Source organism: Leptinotarsa decemlineata, unplaced genomic scaffold (genome assembly GCF_025532065.1).
Source record: "Leptinotarsa decemlineata unplaced genomic scaffold, Ldec_3_MD MMD2_tig00002082_RagTag_RagTag, whole genome shotgun sequence".
Classification (NCBI taxonomy): domain Eukaryota; kingdom Metazoa; phylum Arthropoda; class Insecta; order Coleoptera; family Chrysomelidae; genus Leptinotarsa; species Leptinotarsa decemlineata.
In genome coordinates this window covers 6,868,166-6,888,186 of record NW_027412573.1, presented here as the reverse complement: position 1 = coordinate 6,888,186, position 20,021 = coordinate 6,868,166, and the positions used below count along the sequence as shown (strand labels likewise).

The 20,021-nt window shown below is 36.2% G+C and overlaps 1 protein-coding gene across 2 annotated transcripts in view; it reads left to right on the top strand.

Annotated features, from left to right (window-relative positions):
* The window catches only part of hiw (MYC binding protein highwire), a 216,379-nt gene that overhangs the window by 195,552 nt on the left and 806 nt on the right, over positions 1–20,021 (top strand). The window contains exons 44-54 of one of the 2 annotated variants that reach the window (XM_074176913.1): positions 1,165–1,282; positions 2,883–3,250; positions 5,901–6,167; positions 6,298–6,446; positions 6,500–6,728; positions 10,855–11,038; positions 11,162–11,331; positions 15,383–15,622; positions 17,416–17,601; positions 17,658–17,765; positions 18,198–18,407. In XM_074176913.1, coding sequence (XP_074033014.1) covers positions 1,165–1,282; positions 2,883–3,250; positions 5,901–6,167; positions 6,298–6,446; positions 6,500–6,728; positions 10,855–11,038; positions 11,162–11,331; positions 15,383–15,622; positions 17,416–17,601; positions 17,658–17,765; positions 18,198–18,407 — 2,229 coding nt within the window. Of the gene's footprint in view, positions 1–1,164; positions 1,283–2,882; positions 3,251–5,900; positions 6,168–6,297; positions 6,447–6,499; positions 6,729–10,854; positions 11,039–11,161; positions 11,332–15,382; positions 15,623–17,415; positions 17,602–17,657; positions 17,766–18,197; positions 18,408–20,021 lie in introns of those variants that run through there. The other variant, XM_074176914.1, reaches the window with a different exon arrangement.

The following is a 20,021-nucleotide window of genomic DNA, read 5'->3' as shown; positions in this document are numbered from 1 at the left end:
GTATCCTCTAAGACGTGGATCCTCTACGACAGCAGGAGACGTTCAAGACACATTTTTACTGTATGTTGATGAGCAGCTGGTGTGATTCATAAAAAATGTATGCAACCAGGCCAAACTATCACAGTAGTAGAATCCTATTGTGAGAAAAACGACGAAATGTACCGAAACTTGGGTTAGCAGCAGTCGGCACTGGTCAACAGAAGAGGTTTGATTCTGCTCTACGACAACGCCCGTCCGCACGTTGCACAGTTCACCGTCCTAATATTAAACTAATTGAGCGACGAAGTTCTGCCACATCTAGCATACTCCGCAGACCTCTCGCCAACCGGCTATCATCTTTTTCCAGCACTTAGATAATTTTCTCACTGGTAGAACCTTCGTCAATCAGGACCAGGCACGAACGGCCTTCGTCAACTTATCGAATCCCGAGCACGTACATTCATGCTGACATTACTTACGTTGGCAAAAGTGCACTTATTTCGATTAAATCGAATGAGTGTTCACAGTTCAAAGTAGACTCATGAAAACGGACAAAACTTTTGAAACAGTTTAATGAAATATAAATAAATAGTTTGAATATCATGATACAAAAATACTCGTGAATATTAGTATGACAACTATGTTCTTTCGATGAAATAGAAGGGATACACCGCTTCATTTTGGTTTTATCTCAAATTTTTTCTCCAGACTTCAACTTTGAAATTACCATATTTTTTTCTCGAGACTTCACTTTTCTGATGAGGATCTACATTTTTTTCTCGAGGTTTCAATAAATAAATATGAATAAAAATTATCTCAGTGTCGCTGTTGAGCTCATTAATGTCCCTAATTCAGCCTGGCTGTCCTTGAACGATTGAAATTTGAGGGGCAGTTATTTTTTATGTAATTTCGAAGTTGGCAGTTTGTTACTGCATTCTCCAATTCCATCGAATATTGAGAAATTTATGTTAGGATAGAAAGATTTTGTATGCATTCCTCAGGGCTCAATAATGGGTCTTTTGTTTTTTCTGATGTTCATCAAAATGTCGACTATGGTTCAGTTGCAGTTAGTATGAAAGGTATTAATGATTTACTGCGGAAACTTGGTATCAATAGGTTGAATTGGAATATTTCAGAGATATGTTTCATTTACATTGTTTTTAATTGAACATGGTGTTGTTTCAGAATAAACTATCATCAATAACGTTTTATTCTGGACAAAATAGTGACGAACTATTGAAATTAAGAACTGTCGAAGTTGAAACTAGATTGTTAGGAGGTTGGGTCAGTTGTCCGGTAGCAGGTGAGACTAATTGATCTTTCATGGATTTACTGGTTAGTGTTGAAGTTGGTTTTGTGTTGCATCGTGTTGTACAGATTTCAAATAGTGCATGCAATATATTCGTTTTTCTTAAAAGTGATTCTGTAGGAATGAAATATATGCTTGATAACAATATGCTCCAATTTTTATCTGTCCAGCACTTTTTACTATCTTTTCTACTTCTTTCTATATTTAATACTGTTAATATTCTTTCATATTATTTTCGAAAGTGATTGTTTTTTTTTCCTCACACATGATTTTCTGTTGTAGTCTACCTATTTGAACTTTGTGTTTACTGTAGGCTTTTATAGTAGTAAATTCCCTTTGCTATAGAATAACCCACAATTTAATATCTTAAGCAGTATTTTCTATCATTTTGATTCCATTGATGAATGTAAATGAATATATCAGTTTTCGAAAATATACTCTATCTTCATTATGTATAAGGTACTCTAGTCAACTACGAACTGCCTTATAAAATACTGTTCCCAAGTAGAGAGGACTGGATTCTCCAGCAGAAGGAAATATTGAGAGCAGGTGGTTCACAGCTGGATCAAAAACACCTTCCGGTTCTGGTGCAGGTGTTTTCAGTCGCAGACCCAGGACAGAGATATCAACCTGCCTAGGAACCTATGCGACTTTATTTCAAGCGGAAATTTACGCTATTGAATTGTGTGCGGAGAGAATCCAACCTCATACACAAGTCAATAAAAATGTTCTAGGGCAGTCAAGTGGCGTCGGAAACTTTTGGCTCCTACCGAGCAACGTCTAAAATGGTAGCAAATTGCCAAAAACGACTTTCTTCGATAGGAATACTTGATAGATTGTCTCTGGTCTGAATTCCTTGCCATACTGGCCTGAAAGGCAATATGGCTTCTGACTCCCTTGTAAAGGAGGATGCTGCAAGCAGCTTCATCGGACCAGAACCTGTCATCGGCATCGTTTTAGGCTTTGCCAAACGAAGATTGAACAGTTGGATAGCAAGAAGATTTATGGACTTCTGGCAGAATCTTCCAGCATTGGCTCACTCCAAGGCGTTTATTCACCCTTCGAAGCTAGATACCAAACAGTTGTTGGACTACAGTAGGGATGAACTACAATGTCTAACAGGTCTTCTCACAGGTCGTGAAACAGCAGAGCACATACTTTGTGCCTGTCCCGCTGGGGACCGAATTAGGAGTTCGGCAGAGCCATACTCTTACCATCTGACCTGAAAGACCACTCACCATACAAACTAATCGGCTTCGTTAAGAAGCTGGGTATATTTGGTCGGATTCGACTCTCCACCGCAACCAATAGACCCACTCACTTTGAACCTAAGCTAACCTATAAAGTGCTCTCATATGAATTATTTACTAGAAAATATTAATGTACACCCTTTTGATATCAGAATTGCATGATTTTATGTTCTGCTATTGTCCGCATCTCTGCTTTATCTGTCAGTGAAGTTCATAAAAAGTTTTTAAATGATTGTTCCTCTTATTTTGATTGCATGTATTGTTCTCGTACAGCTTTGTGAATCCTTGGAGGCGCCAGTAAAATGAAACTCTGTAATTTTTAATAAAAGCTGTCCCTCTTCTAGATCCAACCACAACGGTTGTCAGACTTGAACTCAAAGGACCAGATAACTCGGTGCGTGTGAGACAAATACGAGTACTGGGGAACATAGAAGGGGAATCCCTCAGAGTGGGAAAACAGTTCACCGCCAGTACACTCCAGCAGAAATACTGCGAAGCGGAAACTCTGAGGGTGTTCAGACTCATTACGTCACAGGTTTTCGGGAAACTGCTGCAAGGCGAAGAAGGGCAAAATGCAAACGGCGCGGACACTCATAATGGATCTGCCTCGATGAGCGATAGCCTGAACCCAAATGAGGAAAGCAATGATTTGAGGGAGCATGTTGTTGGTATTCTGTTCAGTAGGAGTAAGCTGACGCATTTGCAGAAACAGGTCAGTAACTGTGGCTAAAAATTAAAAGTATACATCTTATCCTGCTTCATCCAATAGTTTTGACATATGGATTATTCCATTAGGGAAGTTGTGAATCCAAGGGTGTGACATTTCATGTCTGGAGATAACGATGTCGAAGTTATTTGTAGGGTTTGTTGGCCGTGTTCCCTAAATGTTGAAGCCTCACGTTTTATCTATGGTTACGACGATGAGGTAACGACAAAGTGCTCTAGTTGTTCTCGCAGAAGATACCATATTATTGGAATTTTTCTCCAATTTTATCCCTACGGCAGTATGCGTGGCTTCGTTCCTATGGATTGAATTAAATTACATCATTAGTGCAATTTGGGATAAGTAGACAGATTTCATTCATGCCAGTTCCCTCTTCCTTCTATTGACATGTCTTTGTGTAATAATTTCTATTATCTACCTTAATACTAAGAGAGCAGAGCTCTTATTTTTTTTTTCAGTCCTGCAACTACGAAGGATCCGTGGTATACCCTTGGTGCTGCTAAAGACTCTCTGGGGTCTTTAGCTGACTGAAAGTTTTTGTTGGCCTGAGTATCGGTATTCACGTTGTGTTTTTCCAGAATTCTCCCAATCGGTGTGTAACATTTTTTCCATTAACGGGCCTATCTGGAGTTACCTTAGCTTAGTTTGCATACATTGTTCAGAAATCCATCGCACATCTGTTTGCAGACGTGAAAATTGGACATTTGGTCATACAGTGTACTGAAAACTGACACACATAGGTATCTGAATAAGAAGTCGAATCACCAGCCACGGTAGATGGAATACGTAATTAATATGAGAGGATCTGACCTGCGAACCTGAGAGTCTCCCCAAAGAATTCAACTACCTAAAATGCCTTTAAAGGGAATGTACAGTGAAATGAAATAGAGTTCGAGCAGGCGATACAGCTCAGGAGAGCAAACGCCAAAGTAGTCACAGTCAGGCTCGTCATTGGAGAACCACAATGTGAAATCGACATGGAGGCCAAAGTAAACTATCAGAGAGAGTCTGAGGTAGGCTTAGGATCTTATAGCCTTTAGCAACAACGGGGTTATATACCAGATTCCTTGGTAGCTGTGGGTCGGTCTACATTGAAAACAAAAGAATTTTAAGTACCCGGTTCTATGAACACAAGAGAAATTGTCGCCTTGGACAAATCGACATATCACATTTTCTCGTTCGAAGAAACACAAACACTCAACAAAACTCAGAATCACAATCCAAAAGTATGTTGGGAGGCATTAGAAATTCATAAACACAGCGGCAATTTCAAAACAGGGAAGAGGGAATTAACATAAGTAAAATCTGACTACCTGTCCGAAATTTGCACACAAATAAGGTATTTTCATTCAACAAAGGAGTAAAACTGGAGTTAACTTCCAATAATATAGTATCTGCTGGGAGAACCAATATAGCAAATAGTATGTTGCTCCATCACCTTTGATAATGTATTCCGCAGTCTTAGACGAAACTTCAGGCATGAAAACCTGCAGATCACGGCCAACAAACCCGGAAGATGACGCATAACTTGGATGTCAACTGTTCCAGTCGTCAACAGTATTTTGTGTTCCAGTCGTTGTTTAATAAAAAAATACAATAATTCGCCACGAGTGAAATAACACTGAGAAATTCAATTCAAATCAATCATCGGATAGTTTGAAAAATATAAGATAAAGAGTTGAATCAATCCAATTTATATAAGACAAATTATATATGCTGCTTTTGGAAGTGATCATTATAATAGCGTAGCAGTATTTTAAGGGCCAGAAAATCTTCTGAAAGATCTACCTTATGGAGACCTCGTGAAGTCACTTTTTGAAAATATTTCAATTGAATCATTCACCAGACAATTTCAGAGTTTGTATCAAGTCTTTTATCTTTTTTATCCGATGTCCTTAAAAATAAACAGTTTCGATTGGACAAACTTTTCTTAATTGGCAATTCATCAGAGGATTACATGGACTGGCTCTGCAAACAAATTTTCCAATCAAACACAACCAGATTTCATGAAATTTTTGCTGAACCATTACATTTGATGCCTCAGAAGCAATAAGGAATGTGTGTATCACCCAACGATGATACGAGTATCAAAACCGAAACAGTTTCTGAAAATCTTTTTAGTAATCAGGCCTCTGATTACAAAACAAGTATTTGAATTTGATTTGTACAGCAGGTACTGGAGAAACAGTATAACTAAGAGTGTTGGGGACTCAATTTTTGTTTTTTTTTTCTCTAAATGGACAGAGGAGAAAGTACAAGAATATGAACAGATAAAAGTGGAAACATTTGGCATTATTGTTTTATAACTCATTTGCAATAGTTGCTTCGATATGATAGTGTAGACAAATGTTCAGACATCAGGCCATTGGTATGGACAATGATTAAAGATGGCCTAGTACGCTACCTCGAGGAACTATTTTGGTAAACTGTGTATGACTCGATGGGTATTGGTCTTTTAGCTATTTTTATATCTGTTTATATGCTATTCCTCCAAATTCGTATTTATGAACATAATATTCCAAATTGATTCGTAGACTCTTTTAAAATTTATGCTTTTTTGTGGTAATATCTATTTCACTGTTATCAGAAATTGGATCTTATCTGAAACATGAAAACAAATAACAATCAATATCAACAGGTTATTGTCCACATAGTCCAAGCGATAAGGAGAGAGACCGAGAGGGTGCACGTTGAATGGGAATCAAACCTTTGCATTTCATCAGTATTCTCGAACCACAGCCAGGACGGAGTCAAATACTCGGATACTTACTGTTTCGAAATGTTATCCATGGTCCTAGCCCTCTCAGGCAGTTCGGTCGGACGAGCATATCTGTCGCAACAATGTGCACTTATTGGAGACATTTTGACATTATTACACACAGGGACTGCCAGAGTACAGAGGCAGGTACGTTAAGATAATGAAAGTTGTGACACAAGACTTACAATTCCTGTGATCGAATTATTCAACATGTTTGACGTAGTAGTAACGATATATTATCAATAGCTCTTATGTGGAATGGTCTGGTGTTATTTAGGTGACGTCGCTGTTGAGAAGGATATTGCCGGAAATAACCCCAGAAGCCTTTGGAAGGGTCATAGGCGTTAAGAAATTACCTGCCAGAGATTTCAGTATCGTGTCAGCCGCCAACAAAGATGCAACATCGGGAAATTTCGACGTTAATCAGTGAGTTTCTTCATTTTTAATTCCTACTCAAATCAACTTGATTTTTATTACAGACTCGGAATTCTGGACGTCTTCCTCAGCGTGATAGCAAAGTCGTTAACGTTACAAGTAAAAGTTAGAGGTAAATCGGGCAATGGGAGTATGCCAAAAGAAATGAATACTGTCACACTAGCCACATCGATTCAGCCGGAAGACGTACTAGGAGCAAGGTGGTGGCTCAGAGGCTCGGCCAGCAAAAAACTCGCTGAGGTCATTGTCAATCTGATAAAAGATATGGCAGCTGTGAGTATATAACACTTACGTATTTTTTGTGACCAACGATACAAAGTAAAAATATGCATTATTGTTATAATTTTTTTTGACAATGTCTCAGTCTGTATCCACCGACAAAACACGTCTATAATAGTATATTATGCAACGAATATGTAATGATGGTTAGTAAGACACGAGCATTAACCGGGATACGAAACGAGCCGAAGGCGAGTTTTGTATGGTATATGCGAGTGTATTAATAACCATTACATGAGAGTTGCATACGCTATTTTTTCTAAACCCGATAAATAATGAAAAATTATAAATATTATATTTGTATTGAACACATTTACAGTAATTAACTCATATTTAAAAAAAAACACAAACTTAATGGTATTATCATGGATATATGAAAACTATAAAGATTCTAATTATATTTATATTGAATATAGCAACTGTAATTAATCTGATCTTTTAAAAATATTGGAGTCGATGGTATTCCTTCTATATCGCTGTTTTCAGACATTTTGATAATATAGGTAGGTAATATGAAAACTGATTTTGACAAATAAAGTAATTAGTTACTTAGGTTAGAATCTAGGGCAAACAAAGGAACAGGATTCTTGATTGAAAAATTATGGGTTTCTATTGGTTGATAATCTGTATCGTTATGAAAAATCTGTATCATAATGGATATCATTATGAAACGGATTATGGTCATATAAGTGAATTGTTAGAGTACGGGTGTAGAAAAAAGGACTTTTTCTACACCCGTACTCCTAACAATACACTTATATGACCATAATCCATTATGATTCAGATTTTTCATAATCATGGATATCATTATGAAACGGATTATGGTCATATAAGTGAATTGTTAGAGTACGGGTGTAGAAAAAAGGACTTTTTCTACACCCGTACTCTAACAATACACTTATATGACCATAATCCATTATGATTCAGATTTTTCATAACGATACAGATTATCAACCAATAGAAACCCATAATTTTTCAATCAAGAATCCTGTTCCTTTGTTTGTCCTAGATTCTAACCTAAGTAACTAATTGCTTTATTTGTCAAAATCAGTTTTCATATTACCTACCTATATTATCAAAATGTCTGAAAACAGCGATATAGAAGGAATACCATCGACTCCAATATTTTTAAAAGATCAGATTAATTACAGTTGTTATATTCGATATAAATATAATTAGAATCTTTATAGTTTTCATATATCCATGATAATACCATTAAGTTTGTGTTTTTTTTAAAAAATATGAGTTAATTACTGTAAATGTGTTCAATACAAATATAATATTTATAGTTTTTCATTATTTATCGGGTTTAGAAAAAATAGCGTATGCAACTCTCATGTAATGGTTATTAATACACTCGCATATACCATACAAAACTCGCCTTCGGCTCGTTTCGTATCCCGGTTAATGCTCGTGTCTTAATAACCATCATTACATGATCGTTGCATAATATACTATTATGAGAAACCGGTGTGTCCTTATGCTCTGGGGAATATTGAATCCGTTGTGTGGAATGTGAAGTGCTGAATTTATTGGAACTATTGATTTTCCACCGACAGGCTCATACAAGCTGATAAGCCTGTTGTAGTTCTTCACGACCATTAGAGCAAGACGATATTCGTGGTCAAGTTTTCAGCCACGGGTGAGATGAATATTGGAAACGTTTGAAATATCGGGACTTTCTCTTTAAACTCCGCAGAATCTATCCAAAATATTCTGTTGGGATGGTTTTTCTGTTTATTAGAGTCCTTGGTGGAATGATGACCTCACTACCTCCTCTTGAATCTCAAGTTATAATAATTATTATACTAATAATAATACATTTATTTTCCCAAAGATGATAAAATATTAAGGAATAGTCACTTATAATCTAAAGAATGAAAAATTCATCCAATGTATAAAAAGCATTGTCGAGTAAATATTTTCTCAAGCGAGTTTTAAAAAATCCTCAGACTGAAATATTCTGAAAATACAACATATTTACAGTAGGGAATGTGAAAATCAGCACAATTCCTCGTATTATAACTATGGACTTGTTGAATTCTAGTAAACTTATTTTTATTTGTGTCATCTGCATATCTAATAAAACTGGCAGAAGATTCGATATTATCCATGTCATTCGTGTAGAATAAAAATAAAATTGGCCCCAAAACAGAGCCTTGGGGAACGCCCATAGAGATATTTTGATATGCAGATTTAGTGGAAGATATATTAACAAACTGTTTTCTGTGGGTCAAGAAACTCCGTATCAAGTCGAGTGACACTCCACGAATACCATATTTGTGCAGTTTAGACAAGAGTACCTCATGCTGAACGCAGTCAAATGCCCTGCTGAGATCCACAGAAGATCCCAACAGGGCACTCACCTGATTCGATTGATTTGATCAATTTTTCATAAAATGACAACACCGCACTCTAAGTTCATGTCGGCTTGCCGTACTAAGTCAGAAATCTTGACCGGACAGATGCAGAAGGCTGTCATTCTTGGCTCACTGCGCTTGTTCAGGACACATGAATCTCGGACCCAATGATCACTTTTAACCCACGGTGTAGTTGGCTGATGATTGGTTGATGGTGCGCCTTCCCGAATGTACCGAGACTTCGTGAACAGTGCCCGAGCAGCTCAATCTTCGGGGAAAATAATGATAATAATAATAATGAAATAGGCAACTGATGGACCAAACGGACAAGAACTGAAATGAAGTAAAAGTGTCCAACTTACATGATAAGTACACACGGGCTGGAAAGTCCCGTACCTAAGAAAGAAAACGCGTCGCTCTAACATTTCAATACCACTTTTGTTGAACGATTTATTTTTTCCTCAAAATATAGGTCTCAGTTTCAGCAGCAATAACCTCTTCATTCGAGCGAAATTTCTTACCGGTGAGCATTTCATTGAGGTTTGGGAACAGAAAAAAGTCACTGGAGGCTAGACCTAGAGAATACGGTGGATGCGGAAGCAATTCGAAGCCCTATTCATGCAATTTTGCCATTGTTTTGATTGATTTTGACACGGTGCGTTGTCTTGATGAAACAAAATTTTTTTCTTTGCCATATGCGGTCGTTTTTTTACAATTTCGGCCTTCAAACGCTCCAATAACGCTGTATAATATTCACTGTTGGTGGTATTTTCCTTCTCAAGATAGTCGATTAATATTACACCACGCACATCCCAAAATACCGAGGCCATAACCTTTCCAGAAGATTATTGTACTTTCGGGCGCTTTGGAAGAGGTTCACCAGATGATCTCTACTCAGATGACGATCGTTTTAATTCCGGAGTTTAGTGATAGACCCATGTTTCATCCATTGTCATATATCCACGCAAAAATTCCGATTTGTTGTGTTTAAACATGGCCATATACTGCTTAGAATCATCAAGACGTTCTTGTTTTCGGTCAACAGTGAGCTTGCGCGGCATCCACTTCGAACCGATCTTTCTCATAGTCAAATGCTCATGCAATATAAAGCCAACACGTTTTTTGATATCTTTACAACGTCAGCTAACTCTCTCAATTTCACTTTTCGATCATTTAAAACGATTTTGCGGATTTTTTTGTTTTCTGGTGATACTGCCTTATCTGCATCATTGGTGTCTCTACGAACATTTTTGAAGTCAGCAAACCAAAGTTCAATTGTTGTTTCTGATGGAGTGGAGTTCTTATAACACTTTTCATAAGACCGGCGCCATCTGTGTATTAGGACGGAGACTTTTCAGCCCAGCTAGTCGTTGAAACGGAAGATGACATTTGAAAAGTATCTTTAAAATATTAATTCATACTATGGTATGGTGGATTTGAAATAAAATGATTGAAGCTTTTCAAATCTCTAATTAGAGGGGTCCTTTACTAAGGTATTTGACCTTGGATGATTAATACTGTTTGTATTCGTCTGATTGATGTAATAACTTAGAAAGAAATACCATACTTATTTATGCTCTCGAAGTTGTAGCGATGTTATCCTGTGTGAAGGCATATAGTTAACCAAATAGGATACAGGTTGTTTCGGGGATACCAGTCCCCTATTGTAATTGATAATTCACCACTAATGAATAATGAAATTATCAACGATATTTTCTTCATTATTATTGAGAAAAAATCCAATATTATATATTTTTTAGGGAAAACTCTCGGATTCCTGGGCAAATATTACTAAAGGTGCGATAGCAGAAAACATACTACACCTCACCTATCTTTCTGAAGATCTGAGATTACCAACGAATTGTCTGAGAACTCCGACGTTGTGGCTTGCTTTGGCTTCACTGTGTGTCTTGGATGAGGATCATGTCGAAAGACTGTCGTCAGGTAGTTCTTCACTTGAGCAATTTCATAAAAAAATATTTGGACTATCATTTTTGGCTCTTGTACTATTTCACTATTGAACTGCTGACGAAAAGAAAGTTTTGTTTTCATTATGTGATATTTTAGGTCAATGGAGCCAACCAGAGGGTCAGCCAATGCCCCCGAGACCAACGTGTGGTAACCATGATGACGGAGAAACTGTCGCTGTTGTGCAGTGCAGTCACTGTGGAAACTTGTGCGCTGATTGTGATAGGTACCTCCACTTGCATAGAAAAACGAGGAATCATCAGAGACAGGTAATTTTTGATAGGTAGTAGTGTATCAACAGTATTATAATCCCGCCCTTATGGTTTCGAAACACCTACTTCCTTTCACTAGCGTCAACATACAGTAGAAACTAGTGGAAATTATGTTGTTGTGAAATACGATATGTATTCTTGTAAAGAATGTAGTGATGTTCAAAAAGTATAAATAGTACAAATTCCAATATAAACTCTTCTAGCTCAGTTTCTCCGTACCCACATAATTTTGTTTCCTTTGCCCTTTGAGAATTAATGACCAGAATTGAAAGCGAAGTCACTTCCTGCAAGATATCGTTCCTCTTCATTGATATAATCGCCTTTCTATATTTTCTTTGTTTGCCTAGAGGAATTGAAATTCGAAGCGTTCACCTCTTCCAACGGTCCTGCACAGCAGGTTTCGCTGAATGCCTGCTGGAAAACACTACTTCAACGGTTGATATCACGACAGATATTTGTGCAACTCTTCTCACAGAAGAAATTGTTGCAGATGATTCTCGTTTATTGAGCAACAAGACCTCACTGAAATCAATCGAGTGATCACCTAGAGACCTGTTTCCCAATATATCTTCTCATCATTGTAGGACAGATCTAACCAAAATAGCATATACAAAACTTTCGTCTGAGATAGGATCTGTTTCAATGGAATACAAATAGTTCCATCTTATGAACAAAGCCCCAAAATCGGGGGAGAAGAATCTTATGTACTGTTTTAGTAACAGAAATTATTTCTGTTATGGTTTATTCAAGCCGTCTGGTTGATGATTGCATTGAAATTCTCTCTTCTGATACTAATGCGGGAGGAAGCAGAGGATGCTTGTTCTGTTTTTGAGCTGTTTTTATGTTCTCGTGTTATATAGTTTATACTATTCACCACATATAACCATTTTGGTTTTTTAGTTTATGCCTTTCTTCAGGCACTATGCCTTTTCTAGCTCAAAATCCAATGCTTTTTCTCATGATGCTTCATTTCAGTCATTTACGATCCATTCAACGTCATTCGAGCACAATCGGTGGGTTATATGGGAATCGGATACAGGGTACAAAAGGGCACTAAACTGTATATTCGCTAATATGTCGGATCGTCACGTGCAGCACATCAACTGAAACGAAAAGGAATGATGAATTCATTAATAAAGAAAAATCAAAGATGGTGACATAACAGAAAGGTACTAAGTCATATCTTCATTAATAATAGTTGGATCGAGACGTGTAGCACATCAAATGAAAGGGCGAAACCTTATAGAACACCCAACTCAAGGTAAGTGTGACCTGTGTAACAGTGATACGACTATTATTAATGAAGGTATGTGAAGGTATGTCGTTTCATTTGATGTGCTGCACCGACCATGATTAGTGAAGATACGGCTCAGTGCCCTTTTGGTATGCTGCCATTTTATAACTTCACATCATCCTGTATCCGATTCTCGTATGATCCACCCTATGGTCCGTATAGTCTTATGCTAGTGATCGTACACAGCTCTACGCTCGAATGGCCTTGAAAGGATGACTGAAATGAAGCATCATGAGAAAAAGCATAGGACTTTGAGACAGAAACGGCATAGTACCTTTACTAATAAAGACATCGAAGGGGAACAACTTATTAAGAGTGATTTATTGTTGAAAAATGTTACCCGGATACCAATTATAGTTCAGAAGTGGGAGTAGTAACACTTTTTGAGAAAGTTTCCTGAGGTGTTTGAAAATATCACATGGAGACAGATTCGAAATTTGATGTCTCCAAATGTTTTTTTTTTGAGAATTATCAGGAACTGGTACTAACAGAATAGAAATTAAATAATCATTACGAAATTATTACTGCATTCTGATAAGATTTTCTAGCATTCAGAAGCAATTTTTTTCAAACAGATTCATGGGGGCGGGCCGGAGGTCTATGATCTTAACATGTCAATTCAACTGAGAAATTAAAAAAAATCGGTTTTTGTTATTTGAAAATATTAACTAGGTTCTGTTCAAAACTTGTATTACTAATAATTCATCATTAGCTGTGAATTAAAAATGTAGAAAAGTAATTACTCTAAAGTCTATCCAAATCCAAGATAGAGTGAAACAAAACAAAACCGAAGCGTGATGTTTACGTGATCGCCCAGTGTCAGATGGAAAGGGCAGCATTCATTGGTGAATTCGCCTTCTTGGTACGAGTTCGGTACCAGCACAGGGTTGTAATCAGTCGTTTGCGTGTTTGTGTGGCGTGCGTTATAGTATATTTATTGTTTGAAATTGTTTTCCAAGATGTCCAGTACAGACACTGCTGATGACACTGTGAGTTATCCTCTGAGTCCAGCCAGGAAACGATCTAAAAAAGACATTTGAGTGTTGAGATGAAAGAAGTGATTTTAAATGTGTTCAAGAAAGAGATGGAAGAAATTGAGACATCGACTGTCGACGAAGTCGTATCGAAAGTTTTCGATAAAATTGGAGTGTGTTGCGCTTCGATTTACAATATTTTACGGGAATATAAACAAAATCATACATTTTCCAAACCGAATACAAATCAGAATCGTCAAACCATTATAAAATCAATAGATGATGCCTGATAAACATGCAATCAGGAGAAAAGTGCATGAGTACTTTTTTGGAAATGAAATACCCACGATAGACAAGGTACTCACAGAAATAAATGAAGATGTTTTATTGCCAAGTTTTAAGCGGTCAACATTCCATAAAGTATTGAAACATTTGAATTTTGTATGGAAAAAACGAGGGCGCAATAGTTTATTATTGGATAGAGAGGAAATTGTGTTATGGAGGAGAGAGTATTCGACCAAAATTAAATATTATAGGGAACAACAGAGAACGATTTATTATATGGATGAAACCTGGGTCAATGCTGGTCATACTACCCCTAAAGTATGGGTCGATGAAACTGTGACCTCATCTAGGAGGGCCTTTGATGGACTATCCACCGGATTAACAAATCCATCAGGTAAACTTATATTTATATTAAGACCTGCCTCAATTTCGGTTAGAGAAGATTCTGACAACGTCTTCAAAGAAGGTTGAAATCCAAAATTGGCTGCGATCAAAGAATATTAGCTTTGAAGGCTCAATGCTAAGAGTACAGCTACTAAAAATTGTCAAGGAGCGCAAGCTTGAATACCAAAAATATATAGTCGATGAGATGGCAGCAGGCCAAAACAAAATTGTCCTTCGCCTGCCTCCATTCCACTGCGAGCTCAATCCCATCGAGTTAATATGGGCAGATGTGAAGAATTTTGTAACTCAGCATAACACCACGTTCAAATTTGCAGATATCAAAATACTTTTTGATGAGGCTTTGAAAAGAGTCACAGCGGAGAAATGGGAGAAGTGTGTTTGGCATGTGATATCGGAAGTCGAGACAAAGATGTGGAAGCTTGATAAAATAATAGAGGCACAAATCGAGCCACTGATAATTCAGATTGGTGAGGATGACACTACTGATGAAGAGACAAATTCATCCAGTTGAATAATTTTGATTAATATTCCTTTTGATTTTACATAAAATAAAAATTATCAATAAAAACATAAGTACGTCTCTTTTCATATAATGCTTGAGTGCGCTGTGAAAAATCCATTATATAATAATCCATTTTATATTACACATATTATCTGCATTTTTCCCGTTAAACTGCAAAACTTGTGCATTTCACTCGTTATTATTATAAAAAAGTTTTCCTAAGTATGATATAGCATTTGCAATCAACAAGATGTTGGTTCTGAATACGACCCTGGCCAATTCTTGGGATTTTTAATATCACGTGCGTAGGGCATGTCAATGTTTACATCCACTCTATCTTGGATTTGGATAGACTTTAGGTACCAAAAAAAAAAGTAGAAAACACTTCCAGGATTCAAGTTAATGAACGTTTTGAATGCTTCTAGATTCTTTTTTTTAATTATAGTTAGTGCCAGTTCATAGCGTAACAAGATATTTCCTATACGATTAAATCTTCTATGCTGAAGAACCTCAAACTTATTTCAACTCCGTCAAAATCATTGTTATAAAAGTAATCATGTATTTTTACTGCATTTTTCTTCTGACAAGGTTTGCAAAGAGGAAGAAGAAGCCATCAAAGTAGAGTTGCACGAAGGTTGCGGCAGAACGAAACTATTCTGGCTACTGGCTCTCGCGGACCCGAGGACTTTGAAAGCTCTGATAGAATTTAGAGAAGGCGGCACACGCACCAAATGTGTTGGTATGAGCGGCATCTGCAGATTCTGCGGTACCACCGGTAATTCCGGGTTGTTGGCTATCGGAAATATTTGTGCAGATCACGAATGCCAGGTAATTCACTATTTCTTTGCAGGGAGTTTCAGGTAGAAGGATGATAATACTACACGTTTGTACATATACATTTTGTACAGATTGATTAGGCAATAAAAAATATTGAATTCCAGGCTAACCAACATCTTAAAAATTACTTAAAAGATACTTTATGGAAAGGACACTTTATTATCAATTATGAAACCAAATGACGACAAGAGCTACTTTAAAGGGAACTTTAGTGTAAAGTCTCCTTTCGGTAAAGTGGACTTTAGATAATGATTATGAAATCGGCCGTTAGGTATCTTATAACAATTTAAGGACAGTGACCACCATTCATTTATGTGGATAATATCGCGGAAGTAAACAACACTTTCGGCTGGTCGTGTTTGTTCCAGTATTGAATTTTTAAAGTGATAACTTTTTATGGGAGAGTAAACAGCTTCGTTACCTAATGCGTTTCAGCGCCAGTCTATCTAGCTTCCCTTTCTCCCACGCGTACTTCAGCGGAAGGCAAGCTCCTCCTCTCTCGTCGAACACAAAATCAGTGTTTAGTGTGCCATTGGCGTATACTGCCAATGGCAGCAAAAACGTAATATTCTTTTATTATGTGAAACGTGGCTTAAAACATGATGAAACTAATTTTGTGTTCACATTATCAGTATCATTATTTAATCCTACAAAAGTAACAATTGACTCATGGTAGCTATAATATATGTACATACCTACACTAAATAAACAATGAAATATTTTATTAATAAATAACCTTTCCCTACATTATCATATTAATATATACATAGAATTTAAGTAATAACCTATAAATTTTTCAAGTTAAACAATTTCAATATTGAATAGTTCAACTTAGATCAGTTTAAGTTATCATTTCTGTCGGGCGTCCCGAGACGCACACTTTTTTTAGTGTCAACGGCATCTGCTATGTAGTCAGGGTAGGCTATATTAATAGTTTATAATTTTCCGAGCCGCCTAGAAATATTCATGGCTATTTGCAGTACCATAAGTCATGTGACTTAGTACAGTCCGATGTTATTATACTTCTATTTTGTCTACATACTGTAACAAATCTGAAGCAGCCCCGTACCTACATATTTCTAGAAAGAACCGTTACCGATATAAGCACGTCTTTCCGACCCAAGAGGGCAGTTCAGAAAGTGAATAGAGCGGCTAAACAAGAAATTCAAATAGTGAAAATAAATTAAGCTTTAGTTGCTAAGTGGTGTAAAATAAATTAGTTTGTGATTAGTGAAATATTGTTGGAAATGAATTTGATTAAGACAGTTAATTTATTAATGTGTTACAATACTCTTATTGTCTTCAGATTGTGCTGGATAATGTTTCTTGTTGACTTTCAGAGGTTCGGACTTTCGTTGTCTAAAACAGATTTTGAATCTAAAAGAAGAAGCAATAAAAACACTAGGACAGAAATATTTGAATAAGTTAGTTGAAAACAGTGAAAAATAATATAAAAAAATATGAGAAGAAATAAAAGTGCACGTGCATGATGTGTATATAATTGTTTAAAGTTTATTTTGAACTAAACTGCTCATTTCCTTTCTTTGGAAGCGTCTCACATTTTTAGTATGAAGATAGATAAGTACAAAGCCAAACATTTTTTTCCCAAAAATACTATTCCTGATGAAGAATTTGAAAATTTTTGTGATCAATCCAGTATTTGTTGAAAAGTCTACCTAATGAAAAATTCAATGTATCGTTAGTTCACTCACTTCTCAAAGACAAAGCTTTTGCCTTCGAGCATTTTCTAATGGCATCAACTGCTATGATTTTTATTGTTTCAGGAATATGGACGAACAGCTTGTTGCAAACTTTTGAACTGCGGTCACATGTGCGGAGGAGTTTTAGGAGAGACGAAATGTCTTCCTTGCTTACACGGTTGTTCAGGCGATACTACTCTCAGACAAGATTCAGATGACATGTGCATGATTTGCTTTACAGAAGCCCTTTCTTGTGCGCCTGCGATTCAGGTATTCCGAATGTCTAATTTTTAAACTGTTTTATAAATATTTTCTCTGTATTGTAGCTGGGATGCGGGCATGTTTTTCATTTGCACTGCTGTAAAGCAGTGTTGATGAAGCGTTGGGCAGGACCGAGAATCACTTTTTCTTTCATACAGTGCCCAATTTGCAAGGTGAGCGAGTTATAGTTTTTTTATTGATGAGTTTCAATTAATTGTTCGCAGAGAATTTCAAATAATAATATAGCCAAAAACTACATTAGAATCTGGTTAGACAGAAATAGGAATTCACAAATCAAAACCAACGAACGGCTCTTGGTATATTTCTTGTTCTGCTATATAAAGTATTTCCATAAGGTATCAAATTTGATGCCAAATAATAAAATACAAAATAAATGTTGTAGAAAATGTTTTTCTGGATGGGGACACCTTAATCATCTAGCGTACTGAAATATACTTTACGAACCATTCTCATACCTACCAAGGTAGAACTTTTTCGAGAGAGTGTTACCACAAACACCGTGACGAGAGAATTTTATATATAAGAATATATTATCAATATTGATATTTCTTTTGATTCATTCAAACATATTATGTTGCTTCCAGGAGGAAATCAAACACGAAACGTTGACTGATATATTATCTCCTGTCCAAGAACTGTACAAAGATGTGAGACGGAAAGCTTTGATGAGGTTAGAATATGAAGGCCTCCATACTGCCGAAGCTGTAATGATACAAGGAGCACGATTTTTCAATGATCCAGGATCATATGCGATGGACAGATATGCATATTATGTTTGTTACAAGTGCAAAAAGGTGAGAAAAATATGGTTTTCATTATCAAAAAAACTAATTTCAATGAAAAGTCGAATTAATCATCAAACAATCATATATCAAATGAGGATTTAATTATCCTGAAACCACACACCAATATTTTTTTAATAATAATGTCTTAAAAACGTTGATATTACTTGCCAGATATTACCTTTACGAGGTATGTTTGAAAAATAAGTTGAATGTTCAAAATTCGCGGGCTACGTAATTTCTATTAGCGATTTTTTATTTTTTTATGTTGGTACACTCGTCTCAAACATATGTCCACGGAAGGGTCATGACGTCAACGAAAGGGTCATGACGGGTGACGAATCATGGGTATATGGTTGTGATATCGAAACCAAAGTCCAATCGTCCTAGTAAAAGGGCCCAAGAGAGTCAAGACCCACGAGACGACAGCATTTTGCGATGATTCAGGAGATGAAAATCGAGACATACCAAAAAGTGCAGGGCAAATCTTCTTCGAGGATTGGAAAAACACTGACCAAGTGTATTATATCTGAGGGGATTACTTTGAAGGGAACCAGATAGATATTTATGAATAAATGAATATTTTCTGAGAAAAATTAAAATTCGACTTATTTTTTAACACACCCATATTTTTTATGATTTTCGGATTCCATAGAGCACAGTTGCGCAGAGAAGGTGATGCTGCACCTGCTGCTGAATTCAAATAAATATCGACAGGGTTGGTTAACGTATAAATCTTAATTTCAGCTTGAAAATTTGGTTGGCGGCACAGGAGTTTTTCCACATGATAATCTCCTTATTCGTCTACAAGACGAGTGATGCGAAATTATATTGTCTGAAGCATTGGTATGCTTGACATATAAAGAAAACTGTGATTGATACTTTTTCATTAGCCTATTTGTATGGTTACTTCAGTTTACATTTTCATTTAGAGTCTCATCCAGAAGTTTCAAGCCTGATCGCAGAATTGTTGGGGTGAAATTTATGTTTCTGTACTATTTATGGTTAGGTTGTTTGCTGAAAACCTCTGTTCAGCACTTTTTTGCTCCTTTGATATTTCTCTCTTCTATATCATTAAAAATTATTTGTTTGAAGGTGCTTGACAATGTTTCGTGGTGTATTTCATCAGTTCGGACTTTCATTGTCTAATATAATATAAATTGATTTGAAATCCCTAAAAAAAATTAAAAAGATTACCCGAAAATAATGATTTCATTAAACACAAAAAACTAAAATTACAAAGAAATAACATACAAGCAACAACCCGAAGACTATTATTGAGGATAATAACAATCGAAACGTCGTGACGTAACTTGGTTTGGAATCTTTTAATTTTTATTTTTCATTTTTTATTTTTAATAACATTATTTAATTTTCAGCTTTTATAGATATTTCATTTTTTTATTTTGTTGGTTGTTGCTTGTATGTTATTTCTTTGTAATTTCAGTTTTTTGGGTTTAATAAAATCGTTATTTTCGGTTAATCTGTTTAATTTTTTTTCAGGGATTTCAAATCAATTTATATTATATTAGTAGACAATGAAAGTCCGAAGTAATGAAATACATTAAAAATGATGTGTAAAATGGAGTCGCTTACAGTGTGAATATAAATTACTTTATGCCTTTG